The sequence below is a fragment of the Cornus florida genome, unplaced genomic scaffold (genome assembly GCF_030987335.1).
Source record: "Cornus florida cultivar Cherokee Brave unplaced genomic scaffold, ASM3098733v1 CherokeeBrave_3.0.0_Hap2_Chr07, whole genome shotgun sequence".
NCBI classification, from domain to species: domain Eukaryota; kingdom Viridiplantae; phylum Streptophyta; class Magnoliopsida; order Cornales; family Cornaceae; genus Cornus; species Cornus florida.
Genome location: NW_026775577.1, coordinates 1,515,081 through 1,538,185, shown reverse-complemented (window position 1 = coordinate 1,538,185; position 23,105 = coordinate 1,515,081). Strand labels below are relative to the sequence as shown.

At 42.0% G+C, this 23,105-nt stretch overlaps 2 protein-coding genes across 5 annotated transcripts; one reads left to right on the top strand and one right to left on the bottom strand.

Annotated features, from left to right (window-relative positions):
* Positions 1–450: 450 nt before the first annotated feature.
* Positions 451–6,532, top strand: LOC132315684 (cytosolic Fe-S cluster assembly factor NBP35). The gene is made up of 3 exons (XM_059814029.1): positions 451–613; positions 733–834; positions 5,429–6,532. The coding sequence occupies exons 1-3, from the start codon at positions 568–570 to the stop codon at positions 6,352–6,354; spliced, it is 1,074 nt and encodes a 357-aa protein (XP_059670012.1). The 5' UTR covers positions 451–567; the 3' UTR covers positions 6,355–6,532.
* Positions 6,533–18,640: 12,108 nt separating this feature from the next.
* Positions 18,641–23,105, bottom strand: LOC132315683 (prohibitin-3, mitochondrial-like). 4 transcript variants are annotated; one of them, XR_009483762.1, is made up of 3 exons: positions 22,117–23,105; positions 20,471–20,509; positions 18,641–18,952 (listed from the first exon to the last, which is right to left on the bottom strand). XR_009483762.1 is itself a non-coding variant. In XM_059814026.1 (3 exons), the coding sequence occupies exon 1, from the start codon at positions 22,972–22,974 to the stop codon at positions 22,129–22,131; it is 846 nt and encodes a 281-aa protein (XP_059670009.1). In that variant the 5' UTR covers positions 22,975–23,105; the 3' UTR covers positions 18,641–18,952; positions 20,471–20,509; positions 22,122–22,128. The 4 variants fall into 4 exon arrangements, 3 of the variants coding, with proteins under 3 accessions (XP_059670009.1, XP_059670010.1, XP_059670008.1); XM_059814026.1 differs by having other exon boundaries at positions 22,122–23,105; XM_059814027.1 differs by lacking the exon at positions 20,471–20,509.

Sequence of the window (23,105 nt, the reverse complement as noted above, 5' to 3'; positions counted from 1 at the left end):
GGAAACTCTGAATAACACAAAAAAAATAAAATAAAATAAAATTCCAAAATAAATGTGTTTTTATAAAACAAAACTCAAGAAAAAACAAAAAGATAATAATTCAAGTAAAAAACTGGATTCAGTTGTTTAGTTCAACTAGAAAATTGAAGAAAATATTATTATTATTTTTAGAATTTTAGAAGGGAGATACATTTTTTTAGTTTAAGTAGGAAACTAAGATGGATTAATCACTTTTACACATAAATTAAAGAGAAATAAAATATAAATAAGATCACTTGTTCAAGAGATTTTTTTAAAAAATAATATCAATATATTATAGTTTGTCTAACAATTTATCTCTTTTTTATTTTTATTTTTATTTATTTTTACAAATAAACTATTCCTTTCAAACTTAAGATTGCTGCTATTTCTTTCGTTTGAGCTTACGTGTGAAAGTCGGTCGACTGAGTCGCCGCCAAATTTATTGATATTTACGGATTGTGTGTTATATCGGAACACACTGCTTATTCTCAACGGCGGAGAGAGAAAGTAAGAAGCAGCAGAAACTAGGAAGAAGAAGAGAGAGAGATGGAGAACGGAAGCTATAACGAAATACCCGAAAACGCCAATGAACGTAAGTAATATCCTCCTTAATCGAGTTTCGTTGTTACGACTTCTCAATTATATGTATACGTATATACACTTGAATTCGATATTCTGATTAGAATTTGTTTGTGGGTGGTGTTGTTTCAGATTGCCCAGGTCCTGAATCGGATTCTGCTGGCAAATCCGATGCCTGCGAAGGTTGCCCTAATCAGGAAATTTGTGCTACTGCTCCGAAGGGTCCCGACCCAGGTTCCCTCTTTCTCTCTATATGTATATATATGTTCATGTATAGGGGTATGTGTGTATATGGATATGTATAAATTCGTATTTGTACATTTTTCATAGTTCTATTCATGAATTACTGTGTCATATTACCAACGAGCCAGCGGCGGTATTAGCCTCTTGCTTCCCAAAGGGAGGTCAAGGTTCAAGCCCCAATGGAGGCATATGCGTGTGAGTACCAACTAAGAAAAAATTTATTGTGTCATATTCAAAATTTGCAAACAAGGTTAGATTTTTCTAGAGGTATTAAATCTGTAGAGTGCCAAGACCTTGGAATAATGGTAAATCTTTATTTTGAAGTACCTTCCATTAGTTCAAGTTCTCTCTTTTTTATGGCCAATATTAGTTTGTTGCTTGGTGCTCGGTTGCGATAAACAGTTGGTGTTTGGGCTATCTATTATGAATCAAATGAATCTCAATAGAACTTTGTAGCGATTTTTTGCTGGAACACTAGATAATATAATAAATGGAGATATCAAACAACCCCATAGAGATGATATGGATGAAGGAGAAGTAGACTAGCCAATAGGATTTATGGTGAAGGTAGGGTTGTTTGTTATCGCCACAGATCTGTAAGTTAACGTGTCTCTTGGTTCTGCCTTTTTAGTGCTTGCCTTGGAATCTGTATTAATAGCCCTAGGTTTTCTGGGTAATACCCAAGGCTTTTGAGGGGACCTGGTCCTTGCTTGGTTTCTAAGGTCATAGGTAATAGCTCCTCTAAACGTCTAAAAGGGTCAAATCACCCCTTCCCGCCGTACTTTTGGTGGCATAGTGTGCTAAGTTTTAAATGCAACATTAAATGCATTAGGCTAGGCAGCAGCAGCGGTAGTCGGATAATTAATGGCTCTTATCAGGGCATTGTAAGGGTCTCTTTCGCAGTTTGTGGTTCACCATCCCTTTAGCTAGGCCTATTACTTGGCATTAGGCAAATCTAACTTCTCATCCATCAATCCAAAATCCTTCGAAGCATCACTGAAGCTAGTTGTGAGTGTTTGCGATGGCCTTACCCATATCTTATTCTGTATTCAACAACTTTGGCTCGAGATAATGATAATCTCGGGATTCAATGGCTTGGCATGCTACCAAGGTTTTATTTTAGACTGGAGGGTTGCTACCTCGAGGTTTGAAGATCTGGCATGGTGCCAGGGTTTTATTTAGACTTGAGGGTTGCAACCTCGAGTTTTGATGACCTGGCACAGTACTAGAGTTTTATTTGGACTCGAGATTTGCATTCTCAGGGTTTGATGAACTGGTGTGACGTCAGGGTTTTCTTTGGACTCGAGGGTTGCAACCTTGAGGTTTGATGATTGCATTCTCAAGCTTTGATGACCTGGCATGACGTCAAGGTTTTCTTTGGACTCGAGGCTTGATGACCTGGCATGATGCCAGGGTTTTCATTTGACTTCTCAATGAGCCACGTGGGTGCCATGCAGGCTGTCTTTTGAATTTTCAATGAGGGTTTTCATTTGACTTCTCAAAGAGCCACATGGGTGCCATGTAGACTGTTTTTTGAATTTTCAACGATCCATGTGGCTGGCACTAAGTGACACCCACATTTAAATCTTTTGGGATTAATTAAGTACGTGACTTTTCAACTCTATGTGGATTCTAGACCCATGTTTTCTATTGGCTGGCAAACATGTCCTTTTCTCATGAAATTTTGGTCCATATTCTTTTCAGATTTGCTATTCCGATTTTGGTGCCTTGATTAGTGACAGTTCTGTTCTTTTTGGAAAGTATTGTTGATTTTTTACCATCTTGTTGTTTTCATAATTAAAATTTGAAGGAAAATGAATTAATCACATCTAGGGAAACAATAGAAGTAGTCTCTTTAAGGCTCCTAAAAATTCTAGAGAATACTAGTTATTCCCGTGATTAGAAGGTTTTGCCTTTATCCATGGATTATAACCTACCTATGCCACATGATAGAAACAATAATTTGCTCTCCCTGCATATTCTTGTCAGATGTTCTTTGCCTATTTTACTGGAAACTTTATTTTGCAACACTTGGTGTATTCCTTGCACCCAAAACACACACACACACACACACACACACACACACACACACACACACACACACAAAAAAATGATCCAGGATAATCCTAATAATTACAAACTAATATTTGAAATTAAAGATAAAATTTCGTGTAATTTAAGATCCCCATATGAACTAATGAAACTGTTTTATCTTCTTTGGAGCGGAATAATCATACTAACAAAATATAATAACTCATTCATGCATTCAACTCATGTACCATTTCTTTTTTGTTTTCACTTCTTTTGGTTTAAAAAGAAAAAATAATAATAATAGTAATTTAACTATCTTTTGTTGAATATGTTAAATGGGAAATCTTCTATCGTGTGTGCTGTCAATATATATATATATATATAGTTCGTGCTATATAATTTTTGACAGGCTACTGACAAAACAAATTGCTATTGTGTTTCATATAATGGTTTATTGACACCACTAGTTATTATATACAAGATTTTTTTGTGTAGCAGCAACAATCACATCTTCTTTTTTTTTTTTTTTTGATCATGTTCAATGTGTCCCCTGAATTAAATTGACTTTGTCGCTGAAGGCATGCATTATATTATATTTTTACCTTTTGTGAACTAAAGTGCATCAGATATGATTTCCTTTTGTGAGCTAATATTGGATGCATTTCCGGAGTAGATACTCTCTCTCTCTTTCTCTCTTGTACCATTTTAAGAATTTCATTTCGAATACTTGGGGATGATCATAATCAATTCGCTCATGATTCAAAGCCGACCATGACCTTAACTAGATATTTTGTTTTTTGTTTTTTGTTTTTTGGAATTGGCAATACCTGGGTGCCTGCCTTCTCTCTCTCTCTCTTAAAAGTTGATATCCTTCGATTGCCATTTTAATTAGCCAATGAACTAGATAAAAGTTGCTTGGAGCCTTGGATGCCACCAGAACGGGGGCTCCTTAAAGACAGCTTATCTTGAACCATCATAATCCTGGACTTGGTCTATTTAGCTCTGTTAATAGAAATTTCTCAAAGAGAATGCCGGGTTTAAAATATTAGGAGGCTTTAATTTGACGTTGTGGAGGGTAGTCTTAAGAGTTCTCTCCTTGCTATCAGCTGGGGTTCTTGTTTGAAAGATGTTGAACGTAGTTGCACACTTTGGTGAAAGCAATGAGTATGAAATATGGTTTTTTTCCCTCTAAAAGCTAGCAAGGATGATTTTTTAGATGATTTAATTTGCTAAATGGAACCTGAGGATGGAGGTTTTTCTAGGATTATGATATTCTAGAATGGAACTTGAAAATCCTTAATTCCAAGCTTCTAAAGAAGAGTTGATGGACTTATCAAAAAAAAAAAAAAAAAAAAACAGAAGAGTTGATGGAAGTTTAATTTGGGGCCCATTCTCATGCAAATGTGTGTGGTCATTATAAATAAAGCAGTATCTGATAATTTAATCGTTACTCTTCATGCGATTTTTTAACTGTTAAGTAGAATTTGTGTGGGACCATTGGAGTAGTACTGAAGTGGCAGTTTCTGTCCAGGCGAGTCCTGGAAAAGTGGCTTAACCTTGAGTATTCTCATGCCTCTCTTAAGTGACATGGCTGAAAAGGAACTATGATTCCACTGTCTATTACGATAGTTCTGTGATATCTATTGCTATAGAATGTCTCAGTTTGGTTATCCATGTATGTAGAAAGGTTCCCTGAGCCTTCTCCCTGATGTTGCAAAGGCCAGGCTGCCACTGAATAATTGGTCTGAAGTGCTATTCAGGAAATGTTATCGTTGTGGTTTAGCTATTGTTCATTAGCAGTCTACTTATCCATGGTATTTTAAATTCCTTTGTGTTTTGCTTCTGGTCTGAATTGTATTTTCTGACTTTCTGGAACTTTGAATATTCCTACTTCTGCAAGTGGTGCTACCAATATTTAGGCCACTGGCTTTGGATTCTTTTTGGTTCTTTACCACGTACTATATTTCTCAAGGTATTCTGTAGGATTTTCTCTTTGTAATGGGGTGTTTCATGTGTGTTATTTGTTTCTTCTTGTGTGTCATCTTGAGTTGCCAATAGGAAAAGGGAGAAGAAGTTGAACTACGTATGCATCTCATTTTGAGGGTAATACTGGGGGGAAGCGGAAGACAAAAGTTAATGTGGGTAGAGTTAGTAAAGATAGATATGATAGCATATGGTTTGACTTGGACTATGGCCTTAGAGCTGAATGGAGACATAGGATTCATGTAGCTGACCCTAAGTAGGCAAAAAGGCTTCTTCTTCTTCTTGTTGTCATATATTTTTAATTTTTTACTATCGAAATCTCATTTAGTTATTTATTATTTTCATTTTGTTGCATTGTATTTACCTAACTTTAGAAACGATTCACATGAATTTTCAAATGATACGAGCTGAAATCTTTGGAGCAAACTTTATTGTCTGCATTTTAAAGCATTCTCACATCTCATAGAGAATAATTGTAATTTCCGTTTTTCCAGAAATTGGAATTATTTGCCTGACGAGAAAATGATTTTTTTTCCTGTTATCTGAGTGATATGCATTGCTTCTTCTGCAGACTTGGTTACAATTGCAGAACGAATGGCTACTGTGAAGCATAAGATACTGGTTTTGTCCGGGAAGGGTGGAGTTGGTAAGAGCACTTTCTCTGCTCAACTCTCATTTGCACTAGCCGCAATGGATTTTCAGGTGGGTCTCCTTGATATTGATATATGTGGCCCAAGCATCCCCAAGATGCTTGGTCTAGAAGGCCAGGAGATTCACCAGAGCAACCTTGGTTGGTCACCTGTCTATGTGGAGTCCAACCTTGGGGTCATGTCTATTGGGTTCATGATCCCCGACCCAGATGAGGCGGTCATATGGAGGGGTCCACGCAAGAATGGGATCATCAAGCATTTTTTAAAGGAAGTTAATTGGGGAGAGCTTGATTTTCTAGTGGTGGATGCTCCACCTGGGACCTCAGACGAGCATATCTCAATTGTCCAATTCCTCCAAGCAACTGGAATAGATGGTGCTATCATAGTCACCACCCCACAACAGGTCTCTTTGATCGATGTGCGTAAAGAAGTGAGTTTCTGCAAGAAGGTGGGATTACAAGTCCTTGGTGTTGTGGAGAACATGAGTGGCTTGTGCCAACCGGTATCAGATTTCAAATTCATGAGGGTGTTGGAGACAGGTGAACAAAAAGATGTCACAGAGTGGGTTAATGAGTATCTGAAAGACAAAGCACCAGAGATGCTAAATTTGGTTGCTTGCACAGAAATATTTGATAGTAGTGGTGGTGGTGCAACGAAGATGTGTAGTGATATGGGCGTCCCTTTTCTTGGAAAAGTGCCACTTGACCCCCAGCTATGCAAAGCTGCCGAAGAAGGTAGATCCTGTTTCACTGATAATAAATGCGGGGTGAGCGCCGCTGCACTGAAGAAGATCGTAGAAAAAGTGGTGACTAATCAAGGGATGTCGAGAATGGAAGATGGTGCTTAGAGTTTGGTATTGAGATTAACTGTTCTGAATGAAGGTTTTGTTTTCTGCAATTTTTTTTTTTTTAATGGACTTCAATACTTATCTTCTTTACAGTGAATCAGGAGTTACATGGTGTAAACGTTTAGCTAATGATTGTGTATAAATGTTATATGACTTATGATGATTTGTTCCTTTGGAAGCCAAGTGTATTTGACTTGTAACTCTGCATCAATTCATTTGGAAATTGAACGGATTGATTGTATGTAAACTGTAGCCAACTCATATCTGCTAGGAAAATGATTAGCTTTTCTGGTACGTGATAGGCATCAGTGCAGTTGGTATATAATTTGTGCGTAAATATTTAGTGAAGTCCAAACTATGGAATGTAAATTTGCCAAAGAAAAAAAAATTATGACAAGTAATAAGATAAATAGGACAATGACAGGGCAAGAATACACAAATGAGAAAAATGTAATATTTTATAAACCAAAATATATCTTTGTACGAATTTATTTACATTATAATGAAAATCAATCACTAATCTTCGAGGCGCCCAAAATGTAATATTTTATAAACCAATATATATATATTTTTACTAATTTATTTACATTATAATGAAAATCAATCACTAATCTTCGGGGGTGGGCGCTTGCCCATGGATATGGTGCTGCATACCTACTTGTTTATATCCATTTATTTTTTCATCCAGATTCAATATGGGACAAGTTTTCCTTGTAACATTTTCCCCCACCTGAACTCGCAATGCACTTGTTGCGGCTTGGGCCACTCTGCCTACCAGGGGTAAAGACTCGGACGCCTTCCCGGCCGGGAGCTTGGCGTGGCACCAGATCAATGACTTGTTTGATTCTAATATCAACTGTAAAGGGTGGGCGCTTGCCCATTCACCCAAAAACTTAATTTATTGGATAGTTATGCATACACACTGAAGATACAAGAAATTCCTTCCCTCTTTCTCTCTCTAGAATTCTTGCATTTCAACCAAAAAAATATCCCCCCTTTCTTTCCATTACTTCTCCTATTTATAGATATTTACAAATATTGATGGACTGCTGGATCTAGGCCCGTTCCTCCATGAGTCCTGGTCATCTTTAATGGACTTATTCGCGTTCGGCCCATATGACAGTGTCTTTCTATGGGCCTGACCCATTTGTACGGACCGGATGTCGCGTTTGCAAGTCTTATCCGGCCCATGTCATCTCGGGCCTCCTCAACTGCCCCCATAATTACCCCTTGTTTAATAAGGGGGTAATTATTGAAGGCGTCTCATCATGACGTTGACGGCTCGAGAAACCCACATGGGGGAACGGACGGTCAGATCCAGAATCAATGTTCCGGGGCTCGATGAATTTCTCGCCTTCCTGACGCTTCGGCCCTCGGGTCCCCTTTGCCTTTATAAGGCTCTAGAATACCACTTCATGCCTTTTTACCGTCTCCATCATCAGTCAAATCTCTCTCTTTTTAGAACAGTGCTAAGCTTTTTCCGGTGAAATCCTTCAAGAGTCATTCTTCCAGCGGTCTTGCAGTGCTCTTTGTTACTTTCTATCTCAGAGGTTAGTTTTGTTCCTTTTTACTTTCGGCAGGCTTCTTTTTACCCTTTTAGATCCTTCAAACACTTCCACCATGGTTGTAGATCTAGATGTTCGTCGTATTAGACTTAGACTTCCTGACAACATCCAAGTTAGGGTTTGCCCTAAGGATGTTAATATTATGACCGGTGCCAGCCTCCTTCCCGGCGAAGTTTTATTTTCAAACCTTCAATTGAATGTCGTTAGGTTCCCTCTGCACCCCTTCTTTAATTATGTCTTCAATAGACTGGGGATATCCCCCCTGCAGGTAAACCCCAATTTCTTTAGAATTATATCCGTTATGCTACTGTTGATTCGTGATAGAAGTCTGGACCTTGACCTCATAGATCTTCTTCTGTGTTATAAGGTCAGTAAGATCCGAACTAACGAGCCCTTCTACCACTTCTACCCGATCGACAAGATGTCCATATATACGGACACAATCAAATCTGAAAAGGGTTGGAGGGATAACATCGTGGGCATTAGTGGGGCTTGGTCTTCGCCGGCTGCAGAGGATTACCCAATCCCGAGCGCCTTTGGCGTCTGTTCTGTTTCCTCATATAAGAAATTCAAATCTCACAAAAATGATTGTCCCTGCGAAACACGTGTTCCTCGCTTTTGTACTTTCTTATGCCGCTCCTTAGGAATACCTTGTGATGACTTGAGCTACAGTGTTTGCAGGGATAGGAGTAATTACTTGAAGAAATACGTTCTGAACGATATTCCTTCCTGCTCAGACCTCCTCACTTCAGACAACCTTCTAGCGCTCTCATCCCTCGGCTATACCATGAGCAGGCTTCAGATTCCATCCTTTGGCAGGAAGAAAAATACTCCCCCAGCCACTTCTGCTGCTGGGGCAACCTCCTCTCCTGCATCAGCCTCTTCCTCAGCCACCATCTCTGACACCATCCCGAGCACGGTGGCTATTGATTCTGTTGTCAGCACCCCTGCTACCAACCCGAGCGCGTCTCCACAAATCACTACAGCCCCTGCTGCCGCTGGGGGCGCTCGGGACAAAGAACGAGGCAAAAGGCCTCATCATGACGGTGGAGTCGACCCTGAGGAGGAACCTCTTATAAGAAGGACCCGGGTCTCTGGGCCGGGTGCTCTCTTGCATCGCCCAGTCAGAGCTCCTGCCCCCTCCGGGCCTGTTGCAGCTGGTGCCTCTGCTTCTGCTTCAGCCTCCCCTTCTCTTCTCACTTTACCACCATGGGCTCCTCGGTACACCAGAACGGATGGGACGTTCGTGAAGCCGAACGAGACCATGCTAAAGGATGGCCAGACCGCCATGGCGTATTATAGGAGCATGTGGACTCCGAAAGACCTTGAGGCGGCGAAAGGTCTATCCCAGAAGGATGTGTTCAGCTGCTTTCCCCAATCTGCCATGGAGGTGACTTTTATTTTCCAACTTATGAATCCTCTCATATTATTTGGTCTTACCTTCGTCCGACCAGACTATCGGTTTAACCATTATTAATGTATATCTATGCAGACTTTGTTCGGAATGATGGCTATGCAGAAGCAGGTTGAAATGGGGAACGCCAGGGCTCGTAAGTTTTCTGATAGCCTGGAGGTGGCCAATAAGGAAAACGACCTTCTCGCCAGCAAGAATACCGAGGTATTGGCTCGGCTTGAAAAAATCGAACAAGAAAGAGATGTCTTGAAGAAGGAAAACGACTCTCTTCAGGATGAGAAGGATGCCCTCCAGCTTGAAAAGAGTGTCTGGCAGACTGAGCGTGATTCAATCAGAGACGAAAAGGCAGAGCTCCAGCGCCTTCTGGCTGATGAACAGTCTGCTCGGATGGCTTTTGAGAAGAGAGCTCTGGACGAGCGTACTGCTCTGATTGATACCATCAGCAGAGTGAACGGTGGGATGCTGGCTCTTCATGCTCGGTTCTCAAGGGTCGGCGCTCTTAGATATGCTCAAGGATTCCGAGAAGGTTTCTCTGACCGAGTTCCGGATGAGGGACAGACCAGCTCAACTCCAGATGAGGTCGATAAGGATTTAGGGATTGACCTTCTGGGGGTCTATGTTGACCCAGAACCCACCGAAGCGGAGCACATATTTGATGAATGCCAGGACATTGCTTCCTCTAGGATCACTACAGTTCCTCCTACCGCTCTGCCTCTAATCGCTCCTCAATCGTCAACTGTGGTATCTCCCATAGCCACTGCTGACGTTGGCCCCCAGCAGAATGACTCTGTTATTCATCTTGATTCCCCACCTCGTGAGGGTGAGATGGCTGATGGGACTGAGGAGGCGGACCGGCATAACCAGGAGGCTGTCGGTACTGGGGCAGCTAGCTAGGACTCCTCCGGACTCTCCGATTCTATACTTTTTTGTAACAATGTGACTTGAATACTTCATTTTTTTTTGTAAATCCAATGCTTATCATGAATGAGATGACAGAACTCTTTTTCTCTTTTTCCTTTGTGTTACGCTCTGTTCAAACCCATTTTCAATATATATATACCTTTTCTCTTTTTTTTTTTATATTAACTTTGTCGCGTGCTTGTTTATGGCAAGTGCTTGGCGTTCGGCTTGTGGTGCCAGCTGCCACTTATCTTGCTTAAGTGCCTGGCGCTCGGCTAGAATACCACTTGCCACTTGGCTTTTCATTTTTTAGCAAGTGCTTGGCGTTCGGCTTATGGTGCTAGCTGCCACTTATCTTGCTTAAGTGCCTGGCGCTCGGCTAGAACGCCACTTGCCACTTGGCTTTTCATTTTTTAGCAAGTGTCTGGCGTTCGGCTTATGGTGCCAGCTGCCACTTATCTTGCTTAAGTGCCTGGCGCTCGGCTAGAATGCCACTTGCCACTTGGCTTTTCATTTTTTAGTAAGTGTCTGGCGTTCGGCTTATGGTGCCAGCTGCCACTTATCTTGCTTAAGTGTCTGGCGCTCGGCTAGAATGCCACTTGCCACTTGGTTTTTCATTTTTTAGCAAGTGCCTGGCGTTCGGCTTATGGTGTCAGCTGCCACTTATCTTGCTTAAGTGCCTGGCGCTCGGCTAGAACGCCACTTGCCACTTGGCTTTTCATTTTTTAGCAAGTGTCTGGCGTTCGGCTTATGGTGCCAGCTGCCACTTATCTTGCTTAAGTGCCTGGCGCTCGGCTAGAATGCCACTTGCCACTTGGCTTTTCATTTTTTAGCAAGTGTCTGGCGTTCGGCTTATGGTGCCAGCTGCCACTTATCTTGCTTAAGTGCCTGGCGCTCGGCTAGAACGCCACTTGCCACTTGGCTTTTCATTTTTTAGCAAGTGTATGGCGTTCGGCTTATAGTGCCAGCTGCCACTTATCTTGCTTAAGTGCCTGGCGCTCGGCTAGAATGCCACTTGCCACTTGGCTTTTCATTTTTTATTTTTATTTTTAGCAACCCATTGAAGAGGAAAGTTATTTTTATAAATTTCAGGAATTTGCACATTCATACGTACTTGATTGACAACAAACAACACCCAATAAAGCCGAAACTTAGCTTTTATTGGTAGTACCTCTTTAGAGACGTGGCATTCCAGGGCTTGCTGACCAACATTCCCGCCATGGTTTCTAACGTATATGCTCCCTTGCCTATGACTTCTGCAATTCTGTATGGGCCTTCCCAGGGCGGCATCATTTTTTTGACTATCCCCACCTTTCTTTTCAGAACCAGATCGCCAGGGGCAAAATCTCTGTGTTTCACTCTTTTGTTGTGACTATTCGCCAATACTTGCTGGTATGATGCTAACCTTATTGCTACAGCGTCCCTCCTTTCGTCTATCATATCGAGGTTCAATCTTAACATCTTGTCGTTCTGATCTCGACTCCATGCTAAGCTTCTGATAGTTGGGACCAAGTGCTCAACTGGTATAACTGCCTCAGTACCATATGCCATTGCAAACGGGCTCTTCCCAGTCGGCCGCCTTGGGGTGGTTCTGTAAGCCCATAGGACGTTCGGGAGCTCATCCAACCACTTCGCTTTATGGTCCTCCAGCTTCTTCTTAATGCAGGCGAAAATGGTTCTGTTTGTAATTTCTGCTTGTCCATTGGCCTGAGGATGACTTACTGCAGCCAACTTCTGGTTAATTCCATACTCCTCCAGCAGCTCTCTTACTTGCTTGCTGTCGAGGTTCGTGCCATTATCCATGACTATTGATCTTGGAACGCCGAAACGGCAGATAATATTGTTCCAAATAATCGTCTCACATGAGTCTGAGTCACGCTAGGATATGGTTCTGCTTCCACCCACTTAGTGAAGTAATCCGTGGCCAGTAACACATACTTGTTCTGAGCTCTTGCCGTTGGCAGAAGACCGACCACATCCATCCCCCATTGCGCGAAAGACCATGGCGAGGCCATTACGTGCAATTCCTCAGGTGGTTGGTGGATCAATGGTCCATATCGTTGGCATTTATCACACCTTCGAGAGAACTCCTCCGCATCTCTTGACATGTTCGGCCAGAAATACCCTTGTGTCATTGCTTTATGCGCTAACGATCTTCCCCCAGAATGATTGCCACACACACCTTCATGAATAGCTCGCAATACCTGCTGCGACTCTGTGGGGGTGACACACTTCAAGTATGGGCCAGAGTAGGATCTTCTGTACAGCTGGTTATGCACGATGGCGTATTTTGCAGCATTCTTTTTGAGTTTCCTAGCTTCATCCCTTTGCATAGGCAAAACGCCATCTCGAATATAAGTAATGATGGGGTCAATCCAACTCGGTTCATACGGTATGACGTTGACTTGCCAAGGGTCAGAGTCCAAAGGTTCTTCGAAAATAGATGGCTGGGTCAATATTCCTATTGGAATCACCCTCGCCAATGTTTCACCAGAACTCAAAGCACTACATGCTAACCGGTCCGCATCTGCGTTCTGTTCCCTTGGTAACTGTATGAATTCAATCTTTGCAAAGTCCTTGGCTTTATGCAGAACGGCAGAACGATATGCCTCCATCATGTCATCCTTGGTCGCGTACTCACCATTTACCTGCCGAACAATCAACTGTGAGTCACTATAAACAGTCAAACTTCTGACCTGTAGCTCTCTGGCCAACTTTAACCCATTCAGCAACGCCTCGTATTCCGCTTCATTATTGGTGGCTCGGAACTCAAGTCTGAGTGCTTGACTCAAAGAAGTACCCTATGGGGTTTGCAGTTTAACCCCAATTCCAGCCCCCATCTGGTTAGAGGAGCCATCCACATAAAGTTTCCAAGAGCCGCACCTGAGGTCTTCTTCCGTATCTTCAGAGTCACATTCTAGCAGGAAATCGGCTACCGCTTGTCCTTTGACAACTGTTCTCGGCTCATATGTTATGTCAAATGAACTTAACTCTATGACCCACTTTGTCATTCTGCTCGAGAGTTCTGGCTTGTGCATAAGCACTCTGATTGGAAAAGTTGTTAAAACAGCTATAGGGTGGGATTCGAAATAATGCCTCAACTTTCTTTTTGCGTTTACCAGTGCAAGCATCACCCGTTCGGCCTTCGAGTATTTTCGTTCTGCCTCGGTCATTGTTTTACTGACATAAAATACCGGGTGTTGCACGCTTTCCTTGCAACGAATCAAAACGGCACTTGTCGCAACACTAGATACTCCAAGATACAAAAATAACTTTTCTTCTAGATCCGGGGCTGACAGGATTGGTAGATTCTGCATATATTCCTTCAAATGGGTCAATGCTTGTCGTTGCTCATCTCCCCAGACCTGTCTTCCATGACTCCGAATCGTGTCAAAGAACGGCTTGCAGCGGTCTGACAATTTTGAAATGAATCGACTTAATGCAGCTATTCGTCCTGTGAGGGCTTGCACCTCTCTGATCGTCTTTGGCTCGGCATTCTTAATCAAAGCCTCTGCTTGAGTGGGGCTAACTTCGATGCCTCTGCGGTTGACCACGTGTCCCAAAAACTGACCGAAACTCACACCGAACGAGCACTTGGTTAGATTGAGCCTCATCCCATATCGCCTCAGCACATCAAATATATCTTGCAGATGTTTCAGATGATCATTCTTTTTTCTACTCTTTACCACCATATCATCAATATAGGCTTCCACAATCTTTCCTATTTGATCCTTGAAAATTTTGCTAACAAGTCTTTGATAAGTTGCTCCCGCGTTCTTTAGTCCGAAAGGCATAACTTTGTAGCAGTATGTCCCTCACTCGGTTACAAAAGAAGTTTTTTCTTCATCTGCCGGGTCCATAGGGATCTTATTATAACCTGAATAAGCGTCCAGAAAGGTTAAGCGTTCATACCCGGTGGTAGCATCCACCATTTGATCAATCTTTGGCAGCGGGAAGCTATCCTTCGGACAGGCTTTGTTCAAATTGGTGAAATCAATGCATACTCGCCATTTCCCATTCTTCTTCTGCACGACAACGACGTTGGACAACCAATCAGGGTAGTGTACTTCTCTGATAAATCCCGCATCAAGCAGCCTATCAACTTCCTCGGCTATGATTTGGTTGCGTTCTGGAGCAAATCTTCGTTGCTTCTGTTTTACTGGTTTGAAATTGGGATTGACATTCAAGGAATGACAGGATACGGAGGGATTAATTCCAGGCATGTCTAGGTGACTCCATGCAAATACATCGGTATTGTGAGACAAGAAGTCAGCTAGCTCTTGCCGCTCTTCCCTGGTCAGTCTTATTCCTACTCTGGTAGTTCGTTCTGGCCTGGACTGATCGATCTGCACATCCAGAAGGGGCTCTTCGGTCAAGTCAACCGACTCCTCCACCCTGTTCTGCTTGGGCGGAGGTTCCTGTAATTGCTATCTGGGGCTTGCCGGTCGGACGGGCGCCTTCCCTTTCCCAGCATACTTTAGTGTGACGGAATAGCACTCTTTGGCTGCAACCTGATCCCCACGAATGTCTATTACCTTATTTCCATCGGGTCCGAGGCACCTCATGACCTAATGCAAAGTTGAGGGTACTCCTTAGACTCTGTGAATCCATTCTCTTCCCATCAGGAGATTGTACGAGGGGTGAATCTCTACAACCACAAAAGTTTCCATAAGAGCTCGTTCTGCAGCTTGAACTTCTACTTCCACCATTCCGACGGGCTCCACCCTCTTGCCATCGAATCCTAACAAGGGATTTCCAGTGGGCTTGAGCCTCTCTGGTTTAATCTCGAGCCGATCAAATGTGTCCCTCGGCATGACATTCGCACTGCTCCCGGGATCGATCAGAACTCTGCGCACCAGGCAGTCCGCCACTGTTAAACTGACTACCAACGGGTCTTCATGGGGGATTTGAACACGCTGCAGGTCTGTCTTGTCGAACTTTATCTGTATCGATGTGATCTGCTGGTGTAGAGTATTCACACTGCTGACCCTTTTCTTCATCTGCGCCTGCCGTAGGCGCGCTCGGAGCAGCTCATCTGAATCTTCGCTGGGCTCGGGTCGACCGTGGATAGCATTGATTATACGAACTGGTTGTGAATTGTGGGAGCTTTGTTTATGGCTCCTTTTTACTTGTTCCATCGGTCGATTCTGCTCTGTCGCCGAGCCTTGAACATAACTCGCGAACTCCCCTCTAGCTATCAACATCTCCATTTGCCTTCTCAAATTCCTGCATTCATTAGTCTGATGACCGAAATCCGAATGGAAAGCACAATGTTTAGTCTGATCCCTCTGTTCGAGGGGTTGCCTAATTGGTAGTGGTGGATGAAACTTATCTTTGTTCTCCTGATATAGCCTCGCCAGAGTGACCTTCAGCGGAGTGATTAGCTCTTCCTCCCTGGACCTCTTTTCTGCCTTCCAGGAGGTCTGACGCTGCGGCTGAGCCTGCTTCTGCCTGATCTTTGCCTTGGACTTTTCCTCGGTCGACACGAGCGACGCTGTTCGAGCATTGGCTGCCTCTTCTTCTTCTAGGCACACAAAGCCGTCGCCTCTTTCATTGAGTTCATCCATAGTCGTCGGCGTGTTCACTACCAGACTGGTATGGAACGGAGTGCCACGTGTCATGGCTAACTTGAAGGCTTGAACCTCTGTAGAAGGGTGGCATTCGATTACCATACTCTTAGTGAGATTAAACCTGGTGAGAAAAGCCTGGTGACGTTCATCTTTGTGCTGTCTCATTGTGAATAGGCTTGAGATGTCCTTTGGCGGACGCTTGTTCCCATAGTACTAACTTATGAACCGATCGCACAGATCTCGGAAGCTACCAATGGAGCTCTTAGGTAAGTTCTTGAACCAGCTGAGCGCCGGTCCAGCTAGGCTTGTAGGGAAACATTTGCACATTAAAGCGTCGTTTTCAGTATTTAGGGCCATCTTTAACTGGATATGGTACACATGATCGATCGGATCGGTTGTTCAGTCAAACAGAATAAATACTGGCATAACAAACTTCCTTGGATGCGGGGCATTCAGGATCTCGTCAGTGAATGGTGAATCAACCGTTCGAGCCGCGGATCGGAGTGCTTCATTCTCTCTTTGGCGCCCAGTGGTAGCTCTGTGGGCTACGGTTCTGCTCTCCGAACCGCGATGAGTGATTGTAGCCATGGAGGGCCGGTAGGACGGATCGAACGACCGTTCCTCTATGAGCTCTCTTTGCCAAGGCGACGCAACTTGGCGGCGATCAACTTTCCCGATGCAGATCGAAGGTCATGGCTTCGTTCTGTCTGATCTGCTCATGTCGCGGATCAACGTGAGTCGATCCTTCGTGATCCTCAACTCGACGAGCATTTGGCGTCAAATCATCCATCCTTCTTTCATCACGGTGGAGAGCTGACTGACTGTTCTCGTCCTGCTCGCCTTGATGCGCGATATTAGATTGAACACCTCCTTCTCCGGCCGGAGGTGGACGCGAAACCGCGGGCATTTGCTGATGTTGCATTCCAGCTTTCAATTCTGCATTCTCTTTTTTGAGAGCCTCGATCAAGTTCATCAACTCCTCAAACTTTGTTTGCTGGACAGCCTCCACCGGATTGGAGCTTTCACCTATCATTATTCCTGAACGGAGTAAAGGCATTAATCTCAAGTTCGCGAGTAGATCCGAGCTTCGTGAGTGGGAATTTTTCAGATCTGGTTTCGAATTCTCCGAATTATGCTCACGGTTGACGAGATCTGAATTGTCCGAATTCTAAATCCGTCAGATCCTGCCACAATCGAACAACTCGTTGTTGCGTAGATCTGAAGCCACTTCTGCCAAAGCTACAGGAACTAAAATTCCTCCAGAGTAGGTCACAATCGCTCAGATCTGGATCCAACTCCCAAAGATCGAGTCTCGATCACCCGAATTGGTCTGAATCCACGCGATATTAATCATTGATCAACCAATCTTCCATGATTCCCACAGACCGCGCTAATTGAAGATACAAGAAATTCTTTCCCTCTTTCTCTCTTTAGAATTCTTGCATTTCAACCAAAAAAATATCCCCCCTTTCTTTCCATTACTTCTCCTATTTATAGATATTTACAAATGTTGATGGACTGCTGGATCTAGGCCCGTTCCTCCATGAGTCCTGGTCATTTTTGATGGGCTTATTCGCGTTCGGCCCATATGGCAGTGTCTTTCTATGGGCCTGACCAATCTGTACGGACCGGATGTCGCGTTTGCAAGTCATATCCGGCCCATGTCATCTCGGGCCTCCTCACACACCCATTTATATAACCATTCATTTTTCCATCCGAAACCGATGTCAAAGGTCTACATTTTTTTTTTTTGTTTATAACCTAATATTATTTTTCAAATTAAATCATAGTATGTTTTAAAATTACATCAAAATTCCATTTTACTATTTAGAAAAATAACAAATGTACCTTGCCATGTCATCATTCCAACCAAGAAAAAAAATATTCAAATTCCAAACAACGCTATTGAGTTGAACATTCAAACTTCTTCGCTATTCTATTAGCGTTAGTTTGGTAGGTGGAAATAAAATGAAATAAAGTGGAATGGGATGTTTTTAATTTCATTCTTTTGTTTCGAAAGTAATTTTAAAGATGAAATGTCCATTCTCCACCTTTCTCGAGAATTCTGAGTAAAAATAAATATTTTTCTCAAACAACGCGATCCAATAATAGTCAACTTTTTCTTAATATTCGCTTCTCAATTTCCAAATTTACATCAAAAATATTTATTTATTTATTTGGTTTACATATATACATATATAGATTAGTATATATAGATTTATTTATTTATTTGGTTTACATATATATATATATATACTTATTAGTTTTCCTTTTTAAACCTTGCATAACCAAACTAGAAAATAAGAATGATCATTTCATTATCTTGTTCATTCTATTCCTACCTTATTTCATTCTTCCGTACCAGCCCTTAAGGTAGACACGGTGTGCCGTGCTTTCTAGTCAGATTTGTTCCTTCTCATTGCCGTGCTTTCTAGTCAGATTTGTTCCTTCTCATTGCATTTTAGACTTAATGCTACAAAGTTAGAAACATAGATGTTAAACGTGTGTCGACACTTGTTTCCTATAAATTTCTTGATTTAATAGTAGAATTTATTTTTATTTTTCCAAAATCATGCATAACAAGACAACCCAAACCTGTTGATTCAATACCAGATCAAAATCTTGATTTAATATAGAATTTAATTTTTTTCCCCCTAAATTATGCATAACAAGACAGCCCAAAGTACCAGATCAATCTGGTTCCCATCCCTTAAACCCCCAAAAATAATAATAAAATGAAAAACAAAACTTCAAAGTAATCTTGGTCATTTTCAAATGAACTGAAGGGAATTTAGTGGTTTGAAGCATTCAGGGTCTTGATATTCTTTCTCAGTGTGTTTTGTAAGTGATCCAACTTCACCTTTATTAACATTTAAAATAAGTTTAACCGAATAAAGACTGCACAGAGTCAACTAAAACTATTATAATAGACAGTAAAGGTCAAACAATAACCCGTTACTGTTGAAATTATAAACCAAGTAATTCAATTTTCAGTAGATGCTAATCCTGGTAAAATAGTTCAAAGTAGCATCATTCCCCAAAATGCATGAGAACAGACTGAGTAAAAAGTAAAATGCCAGAAAGGAGGTAACTTGCAAGGTATCATCAACTATCTCTCTAACCGGATCAAGCCATCCATCAACAAAAACCTGCAAGCAAAAGAAACCGAAGGAAATCAGAATCTTCGAATTATGGGTATATCAGCCATAAGGAAATAAAACCTGAAACCATGTTATACAAGTTTAAATGCAAACCCACAGACTACCAAGATTATAGCATTAACTAAGAATTCAACGCAATTTCTCCCAATGAGTTTGGAAAACTCTTCACAAGTCACAAACATTTCCCTGAACGAGATACTACTTCAAACATATAATTTGTGAGGGCTAAAAGTCGCAGAAGGAGATCCCTCACTTCTTCCGGTCATTACTATATACCTTCAAGTAACATAAATGCTTTCTTACTGTGAAGCCAATGTTCAATTATACCATGAAGAAAGAGAGAAATAATCTACAAAACAAAGGCTTTGACAAATATTTGATCACATCCATTGCCTCAAACGAACAATACTGAGAGCCAAAACCACATTTAAAATAAATGACACCAGCTTTAGGGATTTGCAAAGAAAACCAAGCATGAGATGAAGCACGTGGTATTTTTTAAGAGGAGGATAGAGGGGAGGGGGTGGGGGTTGGGGCATTAATAAGCTTCACAATATTCATATTTTTTACAGGATCTTTTTCTCCAGTAATTCTGGTATCAACTATCCTCAAGGAACAATTTATCCACAGAAACCTGATTTTCAACCTCATCAATGACAACACTAGCCCATCAGATACCTACACTAGCCTAGCAAAACAATCAGCGCCAACAGAAAGTTCATCAAGTATCAACAAAATGACCTTCCAACACTAAAAATTTGATCAGAATGTGGAAGGTCATACTTGCCATTACTGCCTTGTTACGAGGGGTTGTTTGTCCCACACTGGATCCGGATGGAAAAGTGATGGGGTATAAATGGATGGATATGTAGCACTACCCAATAGCTTGAACTTTTGGGTAAATGGGCAAGCATCCACCCGTTATAATTGGTATCAGAGCCAGATGAAATTCTTGATCCGGTGCCACACCAAGCGTCCGGGTGAGCCACCCTGGGTAGGCAGGGTGGCCTGACCACAACGAGAGTGTTGCGAGTTCGGGTGGGGCAAAATGTTACAAGGGGCCATTTGTCCTACATCGGATTCGGATGGGAAAGTGATTGGGTATAAATGCGTGGGTATGCAGCACTACCCAACAACTTGAACTTTTGGGTAAATGAGCAAGCGTCCACCCGTTACACTCCCTCTAAAGGGACTAGAGGCCACAGCAATCCAATAGACTTATCCACTAAGGCAAAACAGACTGTACACAAATTGTGGAAGAGGCTTACTAAAAGATGAACCATCAGATCACTATCACTAGGAGTTCTGCAGGCATATCTAACAAACTGCAACCATTGGTTGGATCTAACCCATGTTTGAATGAATATATGTGAACATAATATTTAGATTTTTATTGGGCAGAAAAATAAGTGCGCATAGTTAGAACTTGTACAAAATATTAACACACTGAAACATGGCTATGATGAATAGAGTCGAAAAAAAGAACCACACACAGCCATAGATCACCTATAAACGAACTGATGAAGAGGCATATCAGAACAATACCTGCCATAGAAAACCAAAAGGTGATAAAATACATGACTTGAAGCATAAAAATCTACAAAAATCCATCAAAAAAAAAAAAAAAAAAAAAAAAAAATGGCAAAAATAAATTGATGAAGAAACATGACAATACTATACCCTGCAAAAGAAACCAAAAGGCCCAAAACATAATGAAACATATTCAAGCATAAAACCTTGACAAAAACCCAACGAGCCATGGAAAGCACTTTCAGGCAAGTCAAATAATCGAAGCTGGTTAAAATCTGGAAGCATGTCAATACTCATAATGTTCAAATAAAATCTCTATCGTTGTACTTGTAGAGATCTCGTGTCCATGCTACAACATAATCAAGAATCCAACTGAAAAGGCACTCACTGCCTCAAATTTGTCTTGACAGACAACCTTTGCATGCCTAAATGGGTATTGAGAAATTTGCAGTGACAACTGAAAGCTAACAGGCCAGGAAAATTGATCCTTATGCTTGCACATGTAAACATGGCCAAGAGATGAATGCCAATTGTCAAGAACACATCAAGAGTGTAATAGCCTCGGATTGTAGAGAAGAGGCATATCGAGAAATAGTTAACATATACTTCTGACGATTCTATAATGGACGGCTCCAGTCCTAATTTTCTTCTTCCGGTTTCTTGATTATAATTCACATAAGACGTATAACCACATTTAGTCTGGTCTTGATTGTAAAAAAATGGGACTTGAACATCACATGCAGCACAACAAACCAATTACATACCAAAATGAGGCAGCAATCATTTCCACAATTATCTCAATAATATCATTAAACCTAATAGAATGCACAAATAGTCCTGTGGCTTTCTGAATCTCGTAGCTGCCACTCAAAGATGTCCAATATACTATCAACTATCAAGCCATATCAGAAAAATGCAAAAGCAATTTGAATATCATCTTAACCAATTTAAGGAAAATAGTAATAGACAGTCAATTAAAAATAAAAAAGAACATCAGTAAGTAGATTTATTTTGCAAGATTATTCTTCTGAGAAATAGATGAACCCCAACCATTTTCAGCCCCTTCTTATCAATAGAATCATTAAATTTAGATTATCCCAGTTTCTTTATATTGATCTCTCAAAGACTCAAAATATTCATACACACATCATACTAGAGTACTAAAACTCTTTTCACTGTGTACTAAATCCTTTTCACTTAAAATTATAACCCATTAATTAGGGAAATGATCTCTATATGTAAATTGCATTTATCAAAAGCATTTAATTAAGAGCTTTAGGTAATTAATTGGATCACCAAATAGCACTCTATTTCCAAGTTTATTGAGATGCTCAATTGTGTAGAATTACTGACTCATTTGTGCCCTGAACCAGAGTTCTAACCACATAACAAATCATATACTGTAGTTTCCGGGGAAAAAATGAAGTTGAAGTAAAATGTTGAGAAATGACCGATCAACAAATGCGAAGCAGTGAAACAAAGATGTACACAATTGTAATCACTGTATTTAACCAAAAGAACCCCCAAATTCAATCAGCAATTAAATTCATGAACTGCAAACTATTATTATAGTAGACAACAATAAGGTTATTGAAATTGTAGGCAACAATAGGGTTACTGACATTACCACCAAATCATCGGCCCACCATGGAAGGATTGAGCCCCAATAGCATGTTGTTTCCCTGAGGCAGGTACACAACATTTGGTGTCTTGGCCAAGGTCGACGCTATCTCCCTAGATGCCTCAATCCTCCTCAGCTCGATCAATCCCATTCCAGCAGCGGAAGTCGCATCAGAAATCAGCTTCGCAGATTCGCTTTCTCCTTCAGCCCTGATAATCGCCGCGCGCCTCTCCTGCTCCGCCTTCGCGACAACGAACTTCGACCGCTCCGCCTCTTGCTGCGCCACCTGTTTCTGCTCCACCGCCTTCGAGAACTCAGCACCATAAGACAAGTGCGTGATGGCAACGTCATCGAGCTCGATGTTGAAGTCCCTCGCACGCTTAATCAGGCTATCGCGCACCATTGCAGAGACGTGAGGACGTTCAGTGAGGAGTTGATCGGCGTTGAACTGCGCGACGACGGCCTTGAGGACTTCGTTGCCGATCGAGGGGAGGACTTTCTCGTCATATTCGAGACCTAGGGTTTTGAAGATGTTTGGGAGATTTTTGACCTCGGGACGAGAGAGGACTCGGAGGGTAAGGTTCACCATCTGGAGATCCTTGGTGCCGGATACGGAGGAGAAGGTGTGGGGCCGAGTTCGGATGTCGAAGAGGTAGGGCTTTTGGAGCCATGGGATGAGGAAGTGAGTTCCTTCACCGACGGTCTCGTTGATGACACCGCGGAAGCGATCAAAGAGGACGGCGCGTTGGCCGCCGTCAACAGTGTAGAGGGAGGAGTTGACGAGCGTGGCGCCGAGGCCGAGGCCGAAGGCGGCGCGGGCAACATTGGTGAGGAAGGACACTGCTGCTTGGCTACCCATATCTGAAATGAAGGTTTTTCAGAGAGAGAGAGAGGGGAGGGTTTTAGGTAGAGAGCGAGAGAGGCAGAATGAAGGTTTTAGAGACGGATCGAGGGTTTTAGTGTGTGCAGTCTTCTTCTCCAAGAAAATGT

What these genes read in the sequence shown, in the direction of transcription:
- LOC132315684 (XM_059814029.1), top strand. Translation starts at nt 568, where the DNA reads ATGGAGAACGGAAGCTATAACGAAATACCCGAAAACGCCAATGAAC. An exon ending in ACCCGAAAACGCCAATGAAC is followed by an intron (nt 614 to 732) that starts GTAAGTAATATC and finishes GTGTTGTTTCAG; the next exon opens with ATTGCCCAGGTCCTGAATCG. An exon ending in TCCGAAGGGTCCCGACCCAG is followed by an intron (nt 835 to 5,428) that starts GTTCCCTCTTTC and finishes CTTCTTCTGCAG; the next exon opens with ACTTGGTTACAATTGCAGAA.
- LOC132315683 (XM_059814027.1), bottom strand. Translation starts at nt 22,974, where the DNA reads ATGGGTAGCCAAGCAGCAGTGTCCTTCCTCACCAATGTTGCCCGCGCC.